The 15,264-nt window shown below is 33.5% G+C and overlaps 1 protein-coding gene across 5 annotated transcripts; it reads right to left on the bottom strand.

Annotated features, from left to right (window-relative positions):
• Nucleotides 1-1,327: 1,327 nt before the first annotated feature.
• Nucleotides 1,328-14,769, bottom strand: LOC114406132 (vacuolar cation/proton exchanger 3-like). 5 transcript variants are annotated; one of them, XM_028368717.1, is made up of 12 exons: nucleotides 14,343-14,765; nucleotides 13,564-13,631; nucleotides 13,368-13,396; nucleotides 12,856-13,052; nucleotides 12,507-12,719; nucleotides 11,934-12,059; nucleotides 11,270-11,386; nucleotides 11,103-11,156; nucleotides 10,922-11,038; nucleotides 10,731-10,821; nucleotides 10,559-10,624; nucleotides 1,328-1,694 (listed from the first exon to the last, which is right to left on the bottom strand). In XM_028368717.1, the coding sequence occupies exons 1-11, from the start codon at nucleotides 14,625-14,627 to the stop codon at nucleotides 10,581-10,583; spliced, it is 1,341 nt and encodes a 446-aa protein (XP_028224518.1). In that variant the 5' UTR covers nucleotides 14,628-14,765; the 3' UTR covers nucleotides 1,328-1,694; nucleotides 10,559-10,580. The 5 variants fall into 5 exon arrangements, 3 of the variants coding, with proteins under 3 accessions (XP_028224518.1, XP_028224519.1, XP_028224517.1); XR_003665382.1 differs by having other exon boundaries at nucleotides 10,922-11,156; nucleotides 12,856-13,013; nucleotides 14,343-14,769; XR_003665381.1 differs by having other exon boundaries at nucleotides 10,922-11,156; nucleotides 14,343-14,768.
• Between the last annotated feature and the right edge of the window lie 495 nt (nucleotides 14,770-15,264).

The raw sequence follows: 15,264 nt of genomic DNA, 5'->3' as shown, positions 1-15,264 counted from the left end.
CCGGAAACTTTCCGAAAGAGGTGTTCCGGGAGCTTTCCGGAAGACCTCCGAAAGTTCCGGAAGAACCCCAAACGAGTCTTCCGGAAGGCGCCACCGTCATCAAGCTTTCGCCATTTTTTCCGGCGTCTTCTACCCTAAGGTTTCACTAACGTTCCACTAACCTAAGGTTCAACTAACCTACCTTAAATGCTACAAATATAATGCATAACTAAACCAAAGCTAAGAAGAAGGTCACCTACCTCGAATGCAAATGGGTCCAAGGGCTGGCGGAGAAGCCTCGCGGAGAAGAAGACCACAACCGAGCTCGTCGCGGAAGAGAGAAGAGAAAGGAAGCTTTCGCGGAAGAGAGAAATAAAGAAGAGAGAATGCTTCCAAAAGAGGGAAAAAGCTTTTTAAGTTTTTTAATGAAGGGCAAAATTGACATTTCAATAAATTGCTGGGTGCACCTAGCATATCCCTAATCACAACCATTGAAGAAAGTAATTCATCTTTGACAGGACCTAAAGAGGTCCATTATTTGCAAAGTGTATGTGAGAAGAGGGAGTTACTATTATTACTCTCCATTTATTTATTCTCACTCCCCACCCTTATTGTATTTTTTCTATTCCAAAACTATCCTTTTGACATAAACTTGATTTTGTTATTATTGATTAAAAAAAATCATCTTTCCTTTACAAAAGGAAAAATTTTGATGATTATGCAATACAAACACAATTCTATTGTATATAAACAACAATAAAATTTTGTTTTCATTACATTTTTCTCACCTTATAATGCAATAGAAATATAATTTTGTTGTTATAACAAAAATGGGTTTCCATTACACTTTTTGAAAAATATATATCAGAATTGCATTTCTCTTATCTATTTTTTCAAAAAAAAAATCAACAAAAACTTGATTTTATTGTGTCTTTTCTTATTTGTAAGCCTTTAATAAATATTATAAATAGTAGCAATTTAACTAATAAGTCAACATTCTGTGAAAGGCGTAACGATTCAGTGACACATAAACAGTGAACGCATATGGATCAACGCAATCTGGATCGTTGAATTCTTTGGTGTAAATCTGAATCGTTTATTTTTTTGACTCATGGGACAACTATTTTAATGATGAACTATGCGTGAACAGTACCCTAATTTGAATCGGTGTAACATAAACCGTATATTTAGTTGGTATAATCTTGATTTTTTTTTTCTGAGCCCAAGACACAGCTTTTAATAATTGACTGACCCGTAAATAGTTTATGCACTTGTATAAAACAACAAAGGTAGCCTAAGGCAAATTCATTATCTTCATATTCACTATTTTTCTAACAAGATGGAGATATGATACGATTGTTTAGATAGATACCAACTTATAAACTCACTTCATAAGTCATACTAGAGAATTGGCAAATACAACAAATCCTTGCTTATATGACCTCTTGTTCCAAAAAGAAGTTCTCATTTTTCTTGAGAATCATGCCACAAGTCTCATCTATATTACATTATGAGATGAAAATTTTGTCAAAAAATCCATTGACCTATATACACAGACAACCAAATAGATTGCAAGCTACTGCATGCAAATTTCTTCAGGTTTCTGTCTGGGGATGACAATCAGTAAAATGAACAAATAACAAATCCATTGAATCTTATCCAAAGTTTGGATGTTGCAAACCTTTATCTCACAGAAACCAAAACCAGCAATATGCCTGCAATCAAGTGCCCAAAGATAATTAATTCCATAGAGTTCTTGAATGTGTAACATCCCAATTTTTCGTAAATAAATTTAAAAAGATTTTTAGTAAAAAAATAAATAAATAAATAAATATAGAGTAAATAATAGGCTGAGTAACCTAGGTATAAATAGTTATGTTAAGTCAGCTGCCTCCTTTTGGCCTCATTTTCGTTTTTTCCCTTCTTCTCTCAAAACCCTTTCTTTTTCTCGCAGCCAACCAAACTTGTCTCAGAAAAACGATGATCTCGAACCCGTTCATCGTAAAATTTGATTATCATGTTCGCAACCCAATTCCGAACATTCTCACCGTTGGGAATTTCAAAATCATATCTGAGCTTAGAGGAAAACCCTTCGCATTGTAGCATTTTAGTTTCCCGCAGAAACCCAAAACTGTCTCGGTAAAACTACGATCCCGGTTTCGTTAGCCGTTGGATTTTCATGAAATTTGGATATGTTGTTCGAAATTCAATTTCGCACGCTTCCACCGTTGGGATTTGCGAGATAATATTCTTGGAGGGAGAAAAAGGAATCGCATGAAGACAGTACAAGTGGAGGTTTCAATCTCTTCTCCGTCTCTCTGACGTTTGGGAATTCTATCGGAGCAGTCGGAGGAATAATTGAAAGAATTTCAGGGAACCGCTAGAGATGTTGCTATCGCTGGCTGAAGACACGTCAGTCCGCTCAGAGGTAAGGGATGAGTTATTCACAATTGAGAATTAGTGAGAACATGTGTAGGGATCCTTAGAGATATCAATTGGAATGAATTTTGGGGGTGTTTTTGCAATTTTCATTTTATCCTTATAATTACTACAGGGAATTATATATGTTTGACAGACCAATTGTTGTGGAATTGATATGCTATTGTGTTGAGCGTGAACCCTATAAATCGAGTACTTTCTAATTAATATGAATTGATGAAATAAAGGATAAATTTAGAGAGAGATATTGATTTTGTATTTTCTCTTTTTCTTGCTATTTAGGTTTTTATATATAATTTAAAAAGTCAATATCATAATTGAAATTGACCAAAGTGTTCATATAATTATTTAGAATCTGTGCATTGAAAGCTTACTTTGTAATTTGTGATTCAATATGATGTATGCTAGCTTATATATATATAGAGCTTGTTATTTATATTAATAATTTATGTTGGAGTTTGAGAATATTATGGTTAAATTTGATGAACATGTGTATGTTGTACCTTATGAATATCATTAGGAATGTTATGAAATGTTAAAGTGTGGACATGATATTCTATTGTAAATAAGTGGATGTGTTTAACACTTGATTTTACATTAATTATATCGTGAGCTATGAATTATACAATAACCCGACCAGTGTTTATGCGCAGTGTTAAAGAGAAAGTGCAGGTTCCTAGTTTAGGAACCAGTGTTAAATTGTAGCGCAATTGTGTTAAACATGTGTGAAACAAGAGTGTGAGGTCGTGGTATTGTATAATTCATGAGCAGTGCTTATAAATGAAATATGTGATGAATTGTGGAATAATATGTTGCCTTGAGATTGAGTAAAAGTGTAAAGTAGAACGGGTGTTGAATTGAGAGATACGTGAAAACATGTGATGGTAAATTGTGACATTATGAGATGTGAAATTGTGAATGAGTTTTGGTTGTGAATAAGTGTGTGATTAACTCTTGATGTGACATTATTTATGTTGTAAGCTGTGAATTGTACAATAACCCGACCAGTGTTATCTTGAAAAAAGTGTAAATGCGCAGTGTTAAAGAGAAAGTGTAGGTTTCCTATTTAAGAACCAGTGTTAAAGAGAAAGTGTAGGTTCCTGTTTAGGAACCAGTGTTAAATTGTAGCGCAATATGTTGTACGTGTTTAAGACACGAGTGTGAGGTCGTGGGTATTGTATAATTCACTAGCAGTGTCTGTGTGCTAAAATGATTTTAGGGGTTGGACCTGAATCAGGAGGGAGAGGCCCTGACGGACTCTTCGGAGTGTAGGCCTTGGGGGTCACCGGGTTTGAGTGCTCCTTTAAGCCTATGCTGATCCCATATGGTTGGAGCATTCTCGCAAAACATCGTGACCCTGACTGGTCTCCCTATAATCTTACTTAGTGAGAGTGACCTGACAAACCCATTGTGTGGTGTGTCTTGTTATGTACTCCTAAGCGCCCCAGGGTGGTTTTTCACTGACATGGTACCACATTGCATATAGGATTGAGTCTTAGCATAACTATTGCATATGCTTGCTAATTGATGTGTTATTATATCTTGATCGAAGTGTGGGATTCTTGTGTAATGTGATTGATAATTGAAAAGTGAATTTTGAATGACGAAGTGGTGAAGTTACGTGAGCTATGTTTAAGCAAGTGGTATCTCATTTATATAATATGTATATTTAATTGTCTTGTTTCTCTATTAGCTAGGAATGTGATAACTCACTCCTTGTGTGTTGTTGTGTTTGGATCCTGTGATGATCTTGAACTTGTGTTCGGGGGAGCAGATGAATAGGTGGATGACTATGAAGAACCTCATGCTAGAGGACACGGGAACACAACGCTCTGATAGGATGTGACATTAGGATATAGGTTCTATATTAATTGTATGAAGCTTAGACGACCTTGTTGAGTCGAGAATACTTTATTATTTATTTGGACAAGTTTGAATATGATGTAGAAGAAAATGAATGTGAGCCTTTTTCCCCTTTGAAAGACTTGTTTAAAAAAAATGTTTTAAAAATACTTTTAATTAATATTTGAATTTTTTTATTCCTTATTAGTATATATGTGAGGGGTAGAGGGTGTCACATTTAGTGGTATCAGAGCAGGTCGAACCTTTCGGCCAGTGTGTTATGTGCTTACCATATTCTGGTGTGTACTCTGTGTGGTTACTTATGAGTACTTTTATTGAACATGCTTAAATTTTTATTTGTATTTTCTCCTACATGATTAAATAAGACTTAATAATAATGCTTGTATGTGCCTTGCATCCTTAATGTCTGTTATACCATAAATCCACTGTTGAGTCATGAGTTATGAGACTGGCCATCTCTATAATTTGTGAAGCGCGGTTGGACATTATGGCAAGCCATTGGGTGATGCAAGTAGTCTTGATATTGATTGATAATGTGTTAACGAACCTCTATCATCCTGTGTGTATGTTGTTAGTTAGCTTATTTCTCCTTTGATGCGTGGATTAGTGTTGCAAGAACCTTTTGGACCATATATATATCTTGGATGAGTGTGTCTTTCTTGATGTGTAAACGCATGACTACTTAACTCCCTTATTTTGTGTGTAGTCGTGAATGTAGTTATTGAAGCTTGTGATTACTCAATACATCTTTATTAATTGTTTAATTCTTACTTCTTAAATGTACGTTATATACTTGTTATGGGAACCTTATAATTCTAAGTATATATAGTTGTAGTATGGTGTTCTGCCTTAATTGCATAGATAGTATGGTTGTTTGTGATTTCTTGTTCTTAGTGATGCTAATACTCTATAGTTGGATGACTTATATCAAGTTATATTTCATAAGGAATACTCTTTTGATCGTACCTTCTAATTCTAGTGCAACCTATTTTTTTTGTGTTGCGTGCTTAAGTCAAATAAATTGATTTCACTTGAAAGCCTGAGTATAATTAATTCTTTGTGTTATGAGACTACATCAAACAATTGGATTACTGATGTTTCTATCACAATCAAGTGATTGTTAATGTCTTCATATGGGTGTACATTGTGGTCATGTTTTTGTTTCTAGAATTCATTGAAATATTGTTGTTGATTCTAAATAAGTGATCATTTTTTTTATTCAAAATTATTATCTCCTAATCAATCGAGTGTTCATCTTGTTATTAGTTGCTCATCTTCCAATCATGTCTAGTTAAACTGCTTGATAATCTTTCTTGTTGTTACTTCTATTACGAATAAAGAGAGACTTCGTCCTTGACAATCATGTTAAGATGTTTTGAGAGGAAACACTTGAGTATGCATTATCCTTGTTACCCATAGACGAAAGTCAAACTTAGTAAGTCATGTATTTGTGTTCCTTGAGGATATGCTTAGTTACCACCTAAGTGCAAGATTGAGAATCTTATAAGTGTAGTACCCATAGAAACTTGTAATCGTAGTTCGTGAGAAATATCTAGTATAGAGTTGTTTGAGAACATAGGGTAGTTGGAAAAGTTATGAAGTATAGCTAAGAGGTTTAATGTGGAACCTTAAGAAGAGTGTAAGGTAGTTAGTAAGACATTAATTGTTAAGCATAGAAGGATTCAAGAGTGAGTGTTCTTGCGTAAGGTAGGTGACCTAAAAGATTATTGATGATAGTTGTATGATTAGCGAGATAAATATTAGTTCTTTTTACCTTAATATGGAAAAAGTTTGTGGATGCTTTAAGAAATACCTTAGTACCTATTGTGACCTCTATGTGTACCTGGTCATGTCATAATATGATTGATGTACATGTGTGTTCGTGGAATGCGGGACAGGATCTCCCACCCTGAGTTAGCTCTTGTTATGGTTTTGATGATTAGTGTTTAGTATGTTTCCAGTTAAGTTGAATTATGATGTGTATTATAAGGTTGTTATAGACCCTTGGGACTCATGTTTCGTGCTAAGAGTTTTGTTATGCATTTTAGTTAGATGATGTTGACCCTTAGAGTATGTTATTTCTAGGTGAGAGATAACTTTAAATCCTTCTTGGGCAGAAGTTGTTTTGAGATGAATGAAACCTAAGATTAAGATAAAATTCCCTTAACCAGTAGTCGAACCAAAAGTTATTTTAGCATTCCTTGAATTAACCTTAATTCTAGTTGGAGATGACTCAAGTAAGTTTAAGTTTTCGGATGAGATCCTTGTAAGGTGTAAGTCATAAGTTCATAGAAAAGTCGGTCATTGTAAACCGTTGAGTGATATCTTGGCCGCGTAAATCCTTATTGGAGTAGTAAAATAATTGAAATAATTTTTAAGTTTAGAGGAGTGCTTGTAGAAGGACAAATAGTGATCAATGTTTCTTGATAACTTAAGACTTATGAAAAGATTTATCCTATATGTGATTTAGAATAGGTAACCATGGTGTTCACCATAAAATTTTGGGAGACATTACCGTTAGTTTGATACATTGTGAGGATCTTTGGAGTTGAATCCGGAATAAAAGAGATGGATAAAATTCTCAAGAATCTTGTTGTGAGTTTAGTTTTAAACGTTAGTACTAGCTTAGTAGTTAGAGCTTGAATAGGAAACCGATGATATGACTAGTGTCCTAGTTATAGAGTTAGATATTGTAAACAACAATCGAAACCTCAAGTTCAAGTACAAAGTTATAGGGTGACATGAGTATATATGTGTGAAGATTACCTTAAGGTGAACAAACTTACAGAAGTAAGGAGTAATCTGTATTGCTTATCTAATTAGCACCCAGTTACTATCAAGTAGGCAACCTTAGAGTTGAATCGTTACAATTTTTGGACCTAAGTGAGAGTTAAGAGTCAAGTATACGAAAATGAGAAAGATCATGTTGAAGGAAGAGGCTTAGACTTAAGGGTAGGCAAATCATGTATTCTCGATATCATTGTGAACTAGGATTGGTGGAGCGTGAAAGTCTCGCCACGTTTCTTCTTCCTTCTATTCTTGAACCGTCCCATGTTAAAAAAAAAAAAGGGTCGACCATGTGTTTAGTCGCATTTTCTTGTGTATATTTGTTTGTTTCTAATTGTTATTCATGTTTCTTATGATATTACCCTAATCCAAATAGTATGTCTTTAACATTCTATTATAGTTGAGATGTCACTCTCGTGAGAAGACTTACTTATGAAATACTATCATTGAGTAAACGAGGATCACCGGATTTAGTAGTTAAGTGCAAAGGAGTCTTGTGATCGGAGTAACGGAAAAAGAGTTTCAACTAGACACACAACTTGATATTGAGAATCATATGCGTGATATCTTTTTCTCGATCTTTCAGCAAGTTTCGGGGACGAAACTTCTTTTAAGAGGGGTGGAATTGTAACATCCCAATTTTTCGTAAATAAATTTAAAAAGATTTTTAGTAAAAAAATAAATAAATAAATAAATATAGAGTAAATAATAGGCTGAGTAACCTAGGTATAAATAGTTATGTTAAGTCAGCTGCCTCCTTTTGGCCTCATTTTCGTTTTTTCCCTTCTTCTCTCAAAACCCTTTCTTTTTCCCGCAGCCAACCAAACTTGTCTCAGAAAAACGATGATCTCGAACCCGTTCATCGTAAAATTTGATTATCATGTTCGCAACCCAATTCCGAACATTCTCACCGTTGGGAATTTCAAAATCATATCTGAGCTTAGAGGAAAACCCTTCGCATTGTAGCATTTTAGTTTCCCGCAGAAACCCAAAACTGTCTCGGTAAAACTACGATCCCGGTTTCGTTAGCCGTTGGATTTTCATGAAATTTGGATATGTTGTTCGAAATTCAATTTCGCACGCTTCCACCGTTGGGATTTGCGAGATAATATTCTTGGAGGGAGAAAAAGGAATCGCATGAAGACAGTACAAGTGGAGGTTTCAATCTCTTCTCCGTCTCTCTGACGTTTGGGAATTCTATCGGAGCAGTCGGAGGAATAATTGAAAGAATTTCAGAGAACCGCTAGAGATGTTGCTATCGCTGGCTGAAGGCACGTCAGTCCGCTCAGAGGTAAGGGATGAGTTATTCACAATTGAGAATTAGTGAGAACATGTGTAGGGATCCTTAGAGATATCAATTGGAATGAATTTTGGGGGTGTTTTTGCAATTTTCATTTTATCCTTATAATTATTACAGGGAATTATATATGTTTGACAGACCAATTGTTGTGGAATTGATATGCTATTGTGTTGAGCGTGAACCCTATAAATCGAGTACTTTCTAATTAATATGAATTGATGAAATAAAGGATAAATTTAGAGAGAGATATTGATTTTGTATTTTCTCTTTTTCTTGCTATTTAGGTTTTTATATATAATTTAAAAAGTCAATATCATAATTGAAATTGACCAAAGTGTTCATATAATTATTTAGAATCTGTGCATTGAAAGCTTACTTTGTAATTTGTGATTCAATATGATGTATGCTAGCTTATATATATATAGAGCTTGTTATTTATATTAATAATTTATGTAAATAATATTGTAGAGTGTTATAGTATGATTCCAAAAATTATTAAGTGTTGGAGTTTGAGAATATTATGGTTAAATTTGATGAACATGTGTATGTTGTACCTTATGAATATCATTAGGAATGTTATGAAATGTTAAAGTGTGGACATGATATTCTATTGTAAATAAGTGGATGTGTTTAACACTTGATTTTACATTAATTATATCGTGAGCTATGAATTATACAATAACCCGACCAGTGTTTATGCGCAGTGTTAAAGAGAAAGTGCAGGTTCCTAGTTTAGGAACCAGTGTTAAATTGTAGCGCAATTGTGTTAAACATGTGTGAAACAAGAGTGTGAGGTCGTGGTATTGTATAATTCATGAGCAGTGCTTATAAATGAAATATGTGATGAATTGTGGAATAATATGTTGCCTTGAGATTGAGTAAAAGTGTAAAGTAGAACGGGTGTTGAATTGAGAGATACGTGAAAACATGTGATGGTAAATTGTGACATTATGAGATGTGAAATTGTGAATGAGTTTTGGTTGTGAATAAGTGTGTGATTAACTCTTGATGTGACATTATTTATGTTGTAAGCTGTGAATTGTACAATAACCCAACCAGTGTTATCTTGAAAAAAGTGTAAATGCGCAGTGTTAAAGAGAAAGTGTAGGTTTCCTATTTAAGAACCAGTTTTAAAGAGAAAGTGTAGGTTCCTGTTTAGGAACCAGTGTTAAATTGTAGCGCAATATGTTGTACGTGTTTAAGACACGAGTGTGAGGTCGTGGGTATTGTATAATTCACTAGCAGTGTCTGTGTGCTAAAATGATTTTAGGGGTTGGACCTGAATCAGGAGGGAGAGGCCCTGACGGACTCTTCGGAGTGTAGGCCTTGGGGGTCACCGGGTTTGAGTGCTCCTTTAAGCCTATGCTGATCCCATATGGTTGGAGCATTCTCACAAAACATCGTGACCCTGACTGGTCTCCCTATAATCTTACTTAGTGAGAGTGACCTGACAAACCCATTGTGTGGTGTGTCTTGTTATGTACTCCTAAGCGCCCCAGGGTGGTTTTTCACTGACATGGTACCACATTGCATATAGGATTGAGTCTTAGCATAACTATTGCATATGCTTGCTAATTGATGTGTTATTATATCTTGATCGGAGTGTGGGATTCTTGTGTAATGTGATTGATAATTGAAAAGTGAATTTTGAATGACGAAGTGGTGAAGTTACGTGAGCTATGTTTAAGCAAGTGGTATCTCATTTATATAATATGTATATTTAATTGTCTTGTTTCTCTATTAGCTAGGAATGTGATAACTCACTCCCTGTGTGTTGTTGTGTTTGGATCCTGTGATGATCTTGAACTTGTGTTCGGGGGAGCAGATGAATAGGTGGATGAATATGAATAACCTCATGCTAGAGGACACGGGAACACAACGCTCTGATAGGATGTGACATTAGGATATAGGTTTTATATTAATTGTATGAAGCTTAGACGACCTTGTTGAGTCGAGAATACTTTATTATTTATTTGGACAAGTTTGAATATGATGTAGAAGAAAATGAATGTGAGCCTTTTTCCCCTTTGAAAGACTTGTTTAAAAAAAATGTTTTAAAAATACTTTTAATTAATATTTGAATTTTTTTTATTCCTTATTAGTATATATGTGAGGGGTAGAGGGTGTCACAGAATGCACACAAAAAAATTTGTCTGCATGTGTATATAGCTAGAGGACATATGAACTTACCTATTAAGCTCCAAAAACTGCTTCAGTTTGCGGATTTAAGCGTTATGTTAGAAACATTAGTTTGGTCTGGGAAAAAGATTGACCAAATTTTAGATATGGATTATAATTTCAGGATTATAAATATAAATTTTAAATATTTTTGTGACAACAAAGTGTCACATATTATACTTACTAGGGGGTGTTCTTTGTACGAAAAAGCATGCCCCAATAACAATATAGCAGAGTATGAGAACAAGGCCTTTCATGTAGTGAGAAGTTCCATCCTACAAAGATATACATGGAAAAGAAATAGTGAATCAAGATATATACCAAATCTATTTGTGATGTTTCAACCAATGAAATGATGGTATATAATAAGTATACCTGTAATGCGAAGGCTGTGATTGTTATTGCCAAAGAAAGAGAAGCTGTTTCTAGGAGGTTGAAGTTGAGGTCCATTTTGATACCCATAATCCAAGCAACAATCACACATAGGGGAACCTATATTGATATCAAACATCAAAGCTAAGTGGATGCAAACATTTTTTTTAAGGTGAATGCTTACCACAAACATGCTAATTTGAGTTGAAGAACCCAAAGAAACACCCAAAGAGATGTCCTGCAGTAACATCATTAGCTTAGTCTCAAGGAATTAAATCACATGCCCTCAATTTTTCTCCAATTAAAATAGAAGTATTTGAACTTCATAAAACTAGCTATTAAAGTTGGTACCAGTTTGTTCTTGAAACCAAATATGATTGCTGCTGCATGTTCAGTTGCATTGCCAAAAATTGGAAGCAAGATTATGCTAAGGAAGCTAACAGACAAACCCCATGAATCAGATGCATCCTGTTCAGATTCACATTTTTATAGGGGTAAAGTAGGGAGAAAATGTGTACACCAAAATTTCATATCGCCATTATATATTACTAGTGCAAAAATGTACACTTCCTGCTTGACTGGACTTGAAAGTTAATTGTATGTATATGTAATGTTTTTTTATTACATAGTGATTTGTTTTAAAAAATGTAACTACAGTTGGAAGTTAAAAATAAAATGTAATAATTTATAATAATTGAAGATAAAAATGCCAAAAAAATAGATGCCAAATATTTTTTTTATAATAGTTATAAATTATAAATTATAAATTTAATTAAAATGGATTGACAATGTAAATATTATTTTATATTGTCATATAATTAGATATGACGAATTAGATATTGTCATGTAAGATATAGGTTTCTTAACTTATACAATAACCATTATTTGCTTAAGATAATTTCTGATTAATTAATAGTGTAAAATGTTGAAATTAAACTCATGTACTATTATCTCAAGCAATAGAATAAAAGAATATTCTCATCTTTCAAAAAATAAAAAGCAGTCAGTCAATTACCTCAATTGTTTGCACCACATATTCAGACAACAAAGCAATGGTCATAGTCATCCCAACCAGCCAAGTAAACCCACTCCAGAATCCTATCACTGCTTCTGAATCACTGCCACCCTCTTCATCATCTTCCTGCAAAATGCATGATGGTAAATAATTAAGTTGTTTGGAAAAAAACAAATCATATATTATTTCTAAATTGTTGGGACAACTGGAATTTTTTTTATCTCAGCTTCTTTTTAGAAAAAAAAAATATTTGAAACATTAGCTGAAATTTGTAAAAATAAATAAATAAATAAACTATTTTCATACATTTTGAAAATTTAATGCTTATGATTATTTCCCAACAGTTTTTCCCTCAAAATGGTTATCCCCAAATTATTTTACAACTTTTTTCCAACTATTCATACCCTTTTTCGTAATTCATTAAATAAAAGCTTTTTTATTTTATCCCAAAAAAATTAATTATAAACAAATAAATTATTAGCATTATAATTGATTATTGAAATAATCTATATTTTTTTTGCAGCTGTCTTAAACACACTCTAATTAAACATTGACACGAATAACAATGCATACATTCTGGGCTTCAAATAGCTGCCTGTGAGTCCACAGTTGGAAGACAAGGTAAGCACAATATGCAATCACCATAACAATGCTAGCAGCTCTTGACAACTGCAGAGATGAGTCTCCAGTGTCAGCTGCTGAGGCACCAACATAATGAAACAACAATGGCAGCAAGTGGCAAAGCAATGCCACAAACAACATAAGCAAGTTCATATCTGCTTGTTTCTGCAAGAAAATTGCAAAACATTCAAATCCTTAATTAACACTAGCCCATATTTCACTATAAAAGAAAATAAAGAACCAAAACTATGCAATTCATAGGTGAAAGTTCTGAATGGACTAATGGAGTGCAGGGCTATACTCTGTCGTATTTTTGTTCCTGACTAAGATTTGCTAGGCCACCAATGAATAGAGAGGTTCCAAGAACCAGAAGAAGGTTAGAAATTATGGAACCCAAGAGAGAATATTTGACCAAAGCAATTTTGTTATGGCTAAGGGCAAAAATTGCTATGATGAGCTCTGTAGCATTCCCACATGTTGCATTCAAAAGTGCTCCCACTGTTATTCAAGAAATTACATAAAAGGTAACATGACAAACAATTATACTAAAGCTTCATTCGTATCAATAACCAACTTTGGTGTGAAGACAAAATCCAAAGAAGAGAGATTATGTAACAAGCATTGATGTCCTGTTATTCTATACTTTTTCTATGGTAACAATGTGATATTAATTTTTAGGTCCCGTGACGTGGGATCTATATTTTTATATTTTACTTTAATTCAAAATTTCTTAGACCGAATTAAAGAAAAATGACTAATATACATATTTAAAAAAAAATTGCTTTAATAGTACAGTTGTGGATCCATACACACCTGCAGGACCAGTGTAAAAAGCAACTTGTCTGCCAAATTTGAAAGTACCAAACACCAAGAGAGCAAATAAAACGAGAATCAGCATGCAAACATAAAGGGGTAAACGAAAGTAAAAATTGTACGTACAATGATTAATGATGACTAATGTACGATCTAACTATAAGCAGGAATGCAACAACTAACAAGATTTCCTTACTCTGTCAAGAAGCTGACTCGTTCCGCAAGTGGTGTGAGCCCAAGTAAACTCAACACAAAAACCCAAGACTTTACGAAACAAAGGAGAGAGAGAGTACAGGGTCATATCATCCCATAATATAACATTATTAACAACCGCAATATTAATCAATAGACAAGCGATAGCAAAATCCAACCTACATTGTATATACAGTTTCTAGAAACACATTTATGCATTATTATCTTTATGACAAATTCACGATATGTAGTAAAAAAGTATCCCAAGCATCCATTAACAATCTTATCATACGTAATTGCAAGACTAATTATCAAAAGTGATTGTTATGAAATAAATTTCAATGAATAAACCAGAACAGATATAACTCCATGATTGGCAAATTGGGTAGATAAAAACATTAGGGTATTATTAACCTTTTTTAAACCCGGCTAATATATATATATATATATATATTAATAAAACTCAGTTTCATATTTGAATTGGTGGGACAATGAATATTTCCTAAATCATATATGCCAAGAAAATATAGTTCACTCTAAAAGAATATAGATTCAATTTCTGTTATTGAGATAAAAATCTTGTTAATGAATAATTTTTAAATATATCTATAAACACTCTTTTGAAGCTTGAGACTTGTCTTAACTCTTATGAATCCTTTGGATTTAACTTACCTAAAGTTTTATAAGTTTTATGTATAAAAAAAAAATTCCTAGATCATATAATAAATTTTTAAAGCTGAGGGTATAAGTAAGAAGTACAGAATTAAGAAAAAGAGGGCTCACTCTTCCAAAGCCATAGCCTTCAGCAACAATGGCTAGGGGAATGGCAGGGAAAAGAATAGAGAGCTTGGTTCCAAGAATAACCTCTTGCAAATTCACCAACACATTCCTTACATGGCCAGAGCAAACCTTAGACACAAGAGTTAGGTCAGATTTCTTGCGCAAAGAAGATGATGACATGTTATGTGCCGTTCTGCCATGTCTCATTTCCTTGCTCAACCCCTTCAGGTTGTTCCCACCACCACCATTCTCCTTTACCATTGATACCTCATGGTTTCGAGAAGCCATTTTTTCTAGACCTGAAAATTATGATGCAGTGAATGACTAAGCAAAAAAGTTTATGCATGTGTTTATGATGACAACCTGACACGAATATGTATGAATTACTAGCCACGAGTAAAGCAAGGGGTGTCACATGTCGGCAGGAAGTGAAAGATCCAGCCGATAGGTTCCTGTAATTTTCTCACATAATTAAGATGGACATTATTAGTGAAAAGTCAAAACAATCTTACATAGTTGGAAAACAAACGGAGGAAGCCACATGGTGAAAAGTTACTAATAATGTATATAAATTGTGGTCATACCTACGTAGAAAAGTGTGTTAAAGTCTTATGTCATAAAAAAAATGACATTGAAATCCGATATCTAATAAAGATAGTCGAGATAAATTATATAAATAAGAAATAATCATTATTAATCAATTTTATAAGAATTAGTTAAGATGAAACTCATTATTATCATATTAGTAGGGGAGGTGTGGACACACTTAAAAATATATTTTAATTTAATGTTAAATTTGATTAGATTAATTAGATTAGTGAATTAAGATTGATCTATTTATATCACTTAAAAATTTTCTCATTTATTATAAAAACTGAGGTAGGTTATCAAAATTTATTCAAAATAGGGGAAGCCGTACATGTGA

This window comes from Glycine soja, chromosome 3, assembly GCF_004193775.1.
Source record: "Glycine soja cultivar W05 chromosome 3, ASM419377v2, whole genome shotgun sequence".
NCBI classification, from domain to species: domain Eukaryota; kingdom Viridiplantae; phylum Streptophyta; class Magnoliopsida; order Fabales; family Fabaceae; genus Glycine; species Glycine soja.
The sequence above is the reverse complement of the archived record's forward strand: the minus strand, read 5'-3'. Positions and strand labels throughout refer to the sequence as shown.

Bases quoted from the DNA above. Each gene is read 5' to 3' on its own strand.
- LOC114406132 (XM_028368716.1), bottom strand. From the start codon at position 14,627: ATGGCTTCTCGAAACCATGAGGTATCAATGGTAAAGGAGAATGGTGGT. The intron at 13,053-13,367 runs GTGTGTATGGAT...CTTGAATAACAG, and splicing joins TTTTTACACTGGTCCTGCAG to TGGGAGCACTTTTGAATGCA. The intron at 12,720-12,855 runs GTATAGCCCTGC...ATTTTCTTGCAG, and splicing joins AGGAACAAAAATACGACAGA to AAACAAGCAGATATGAACTT.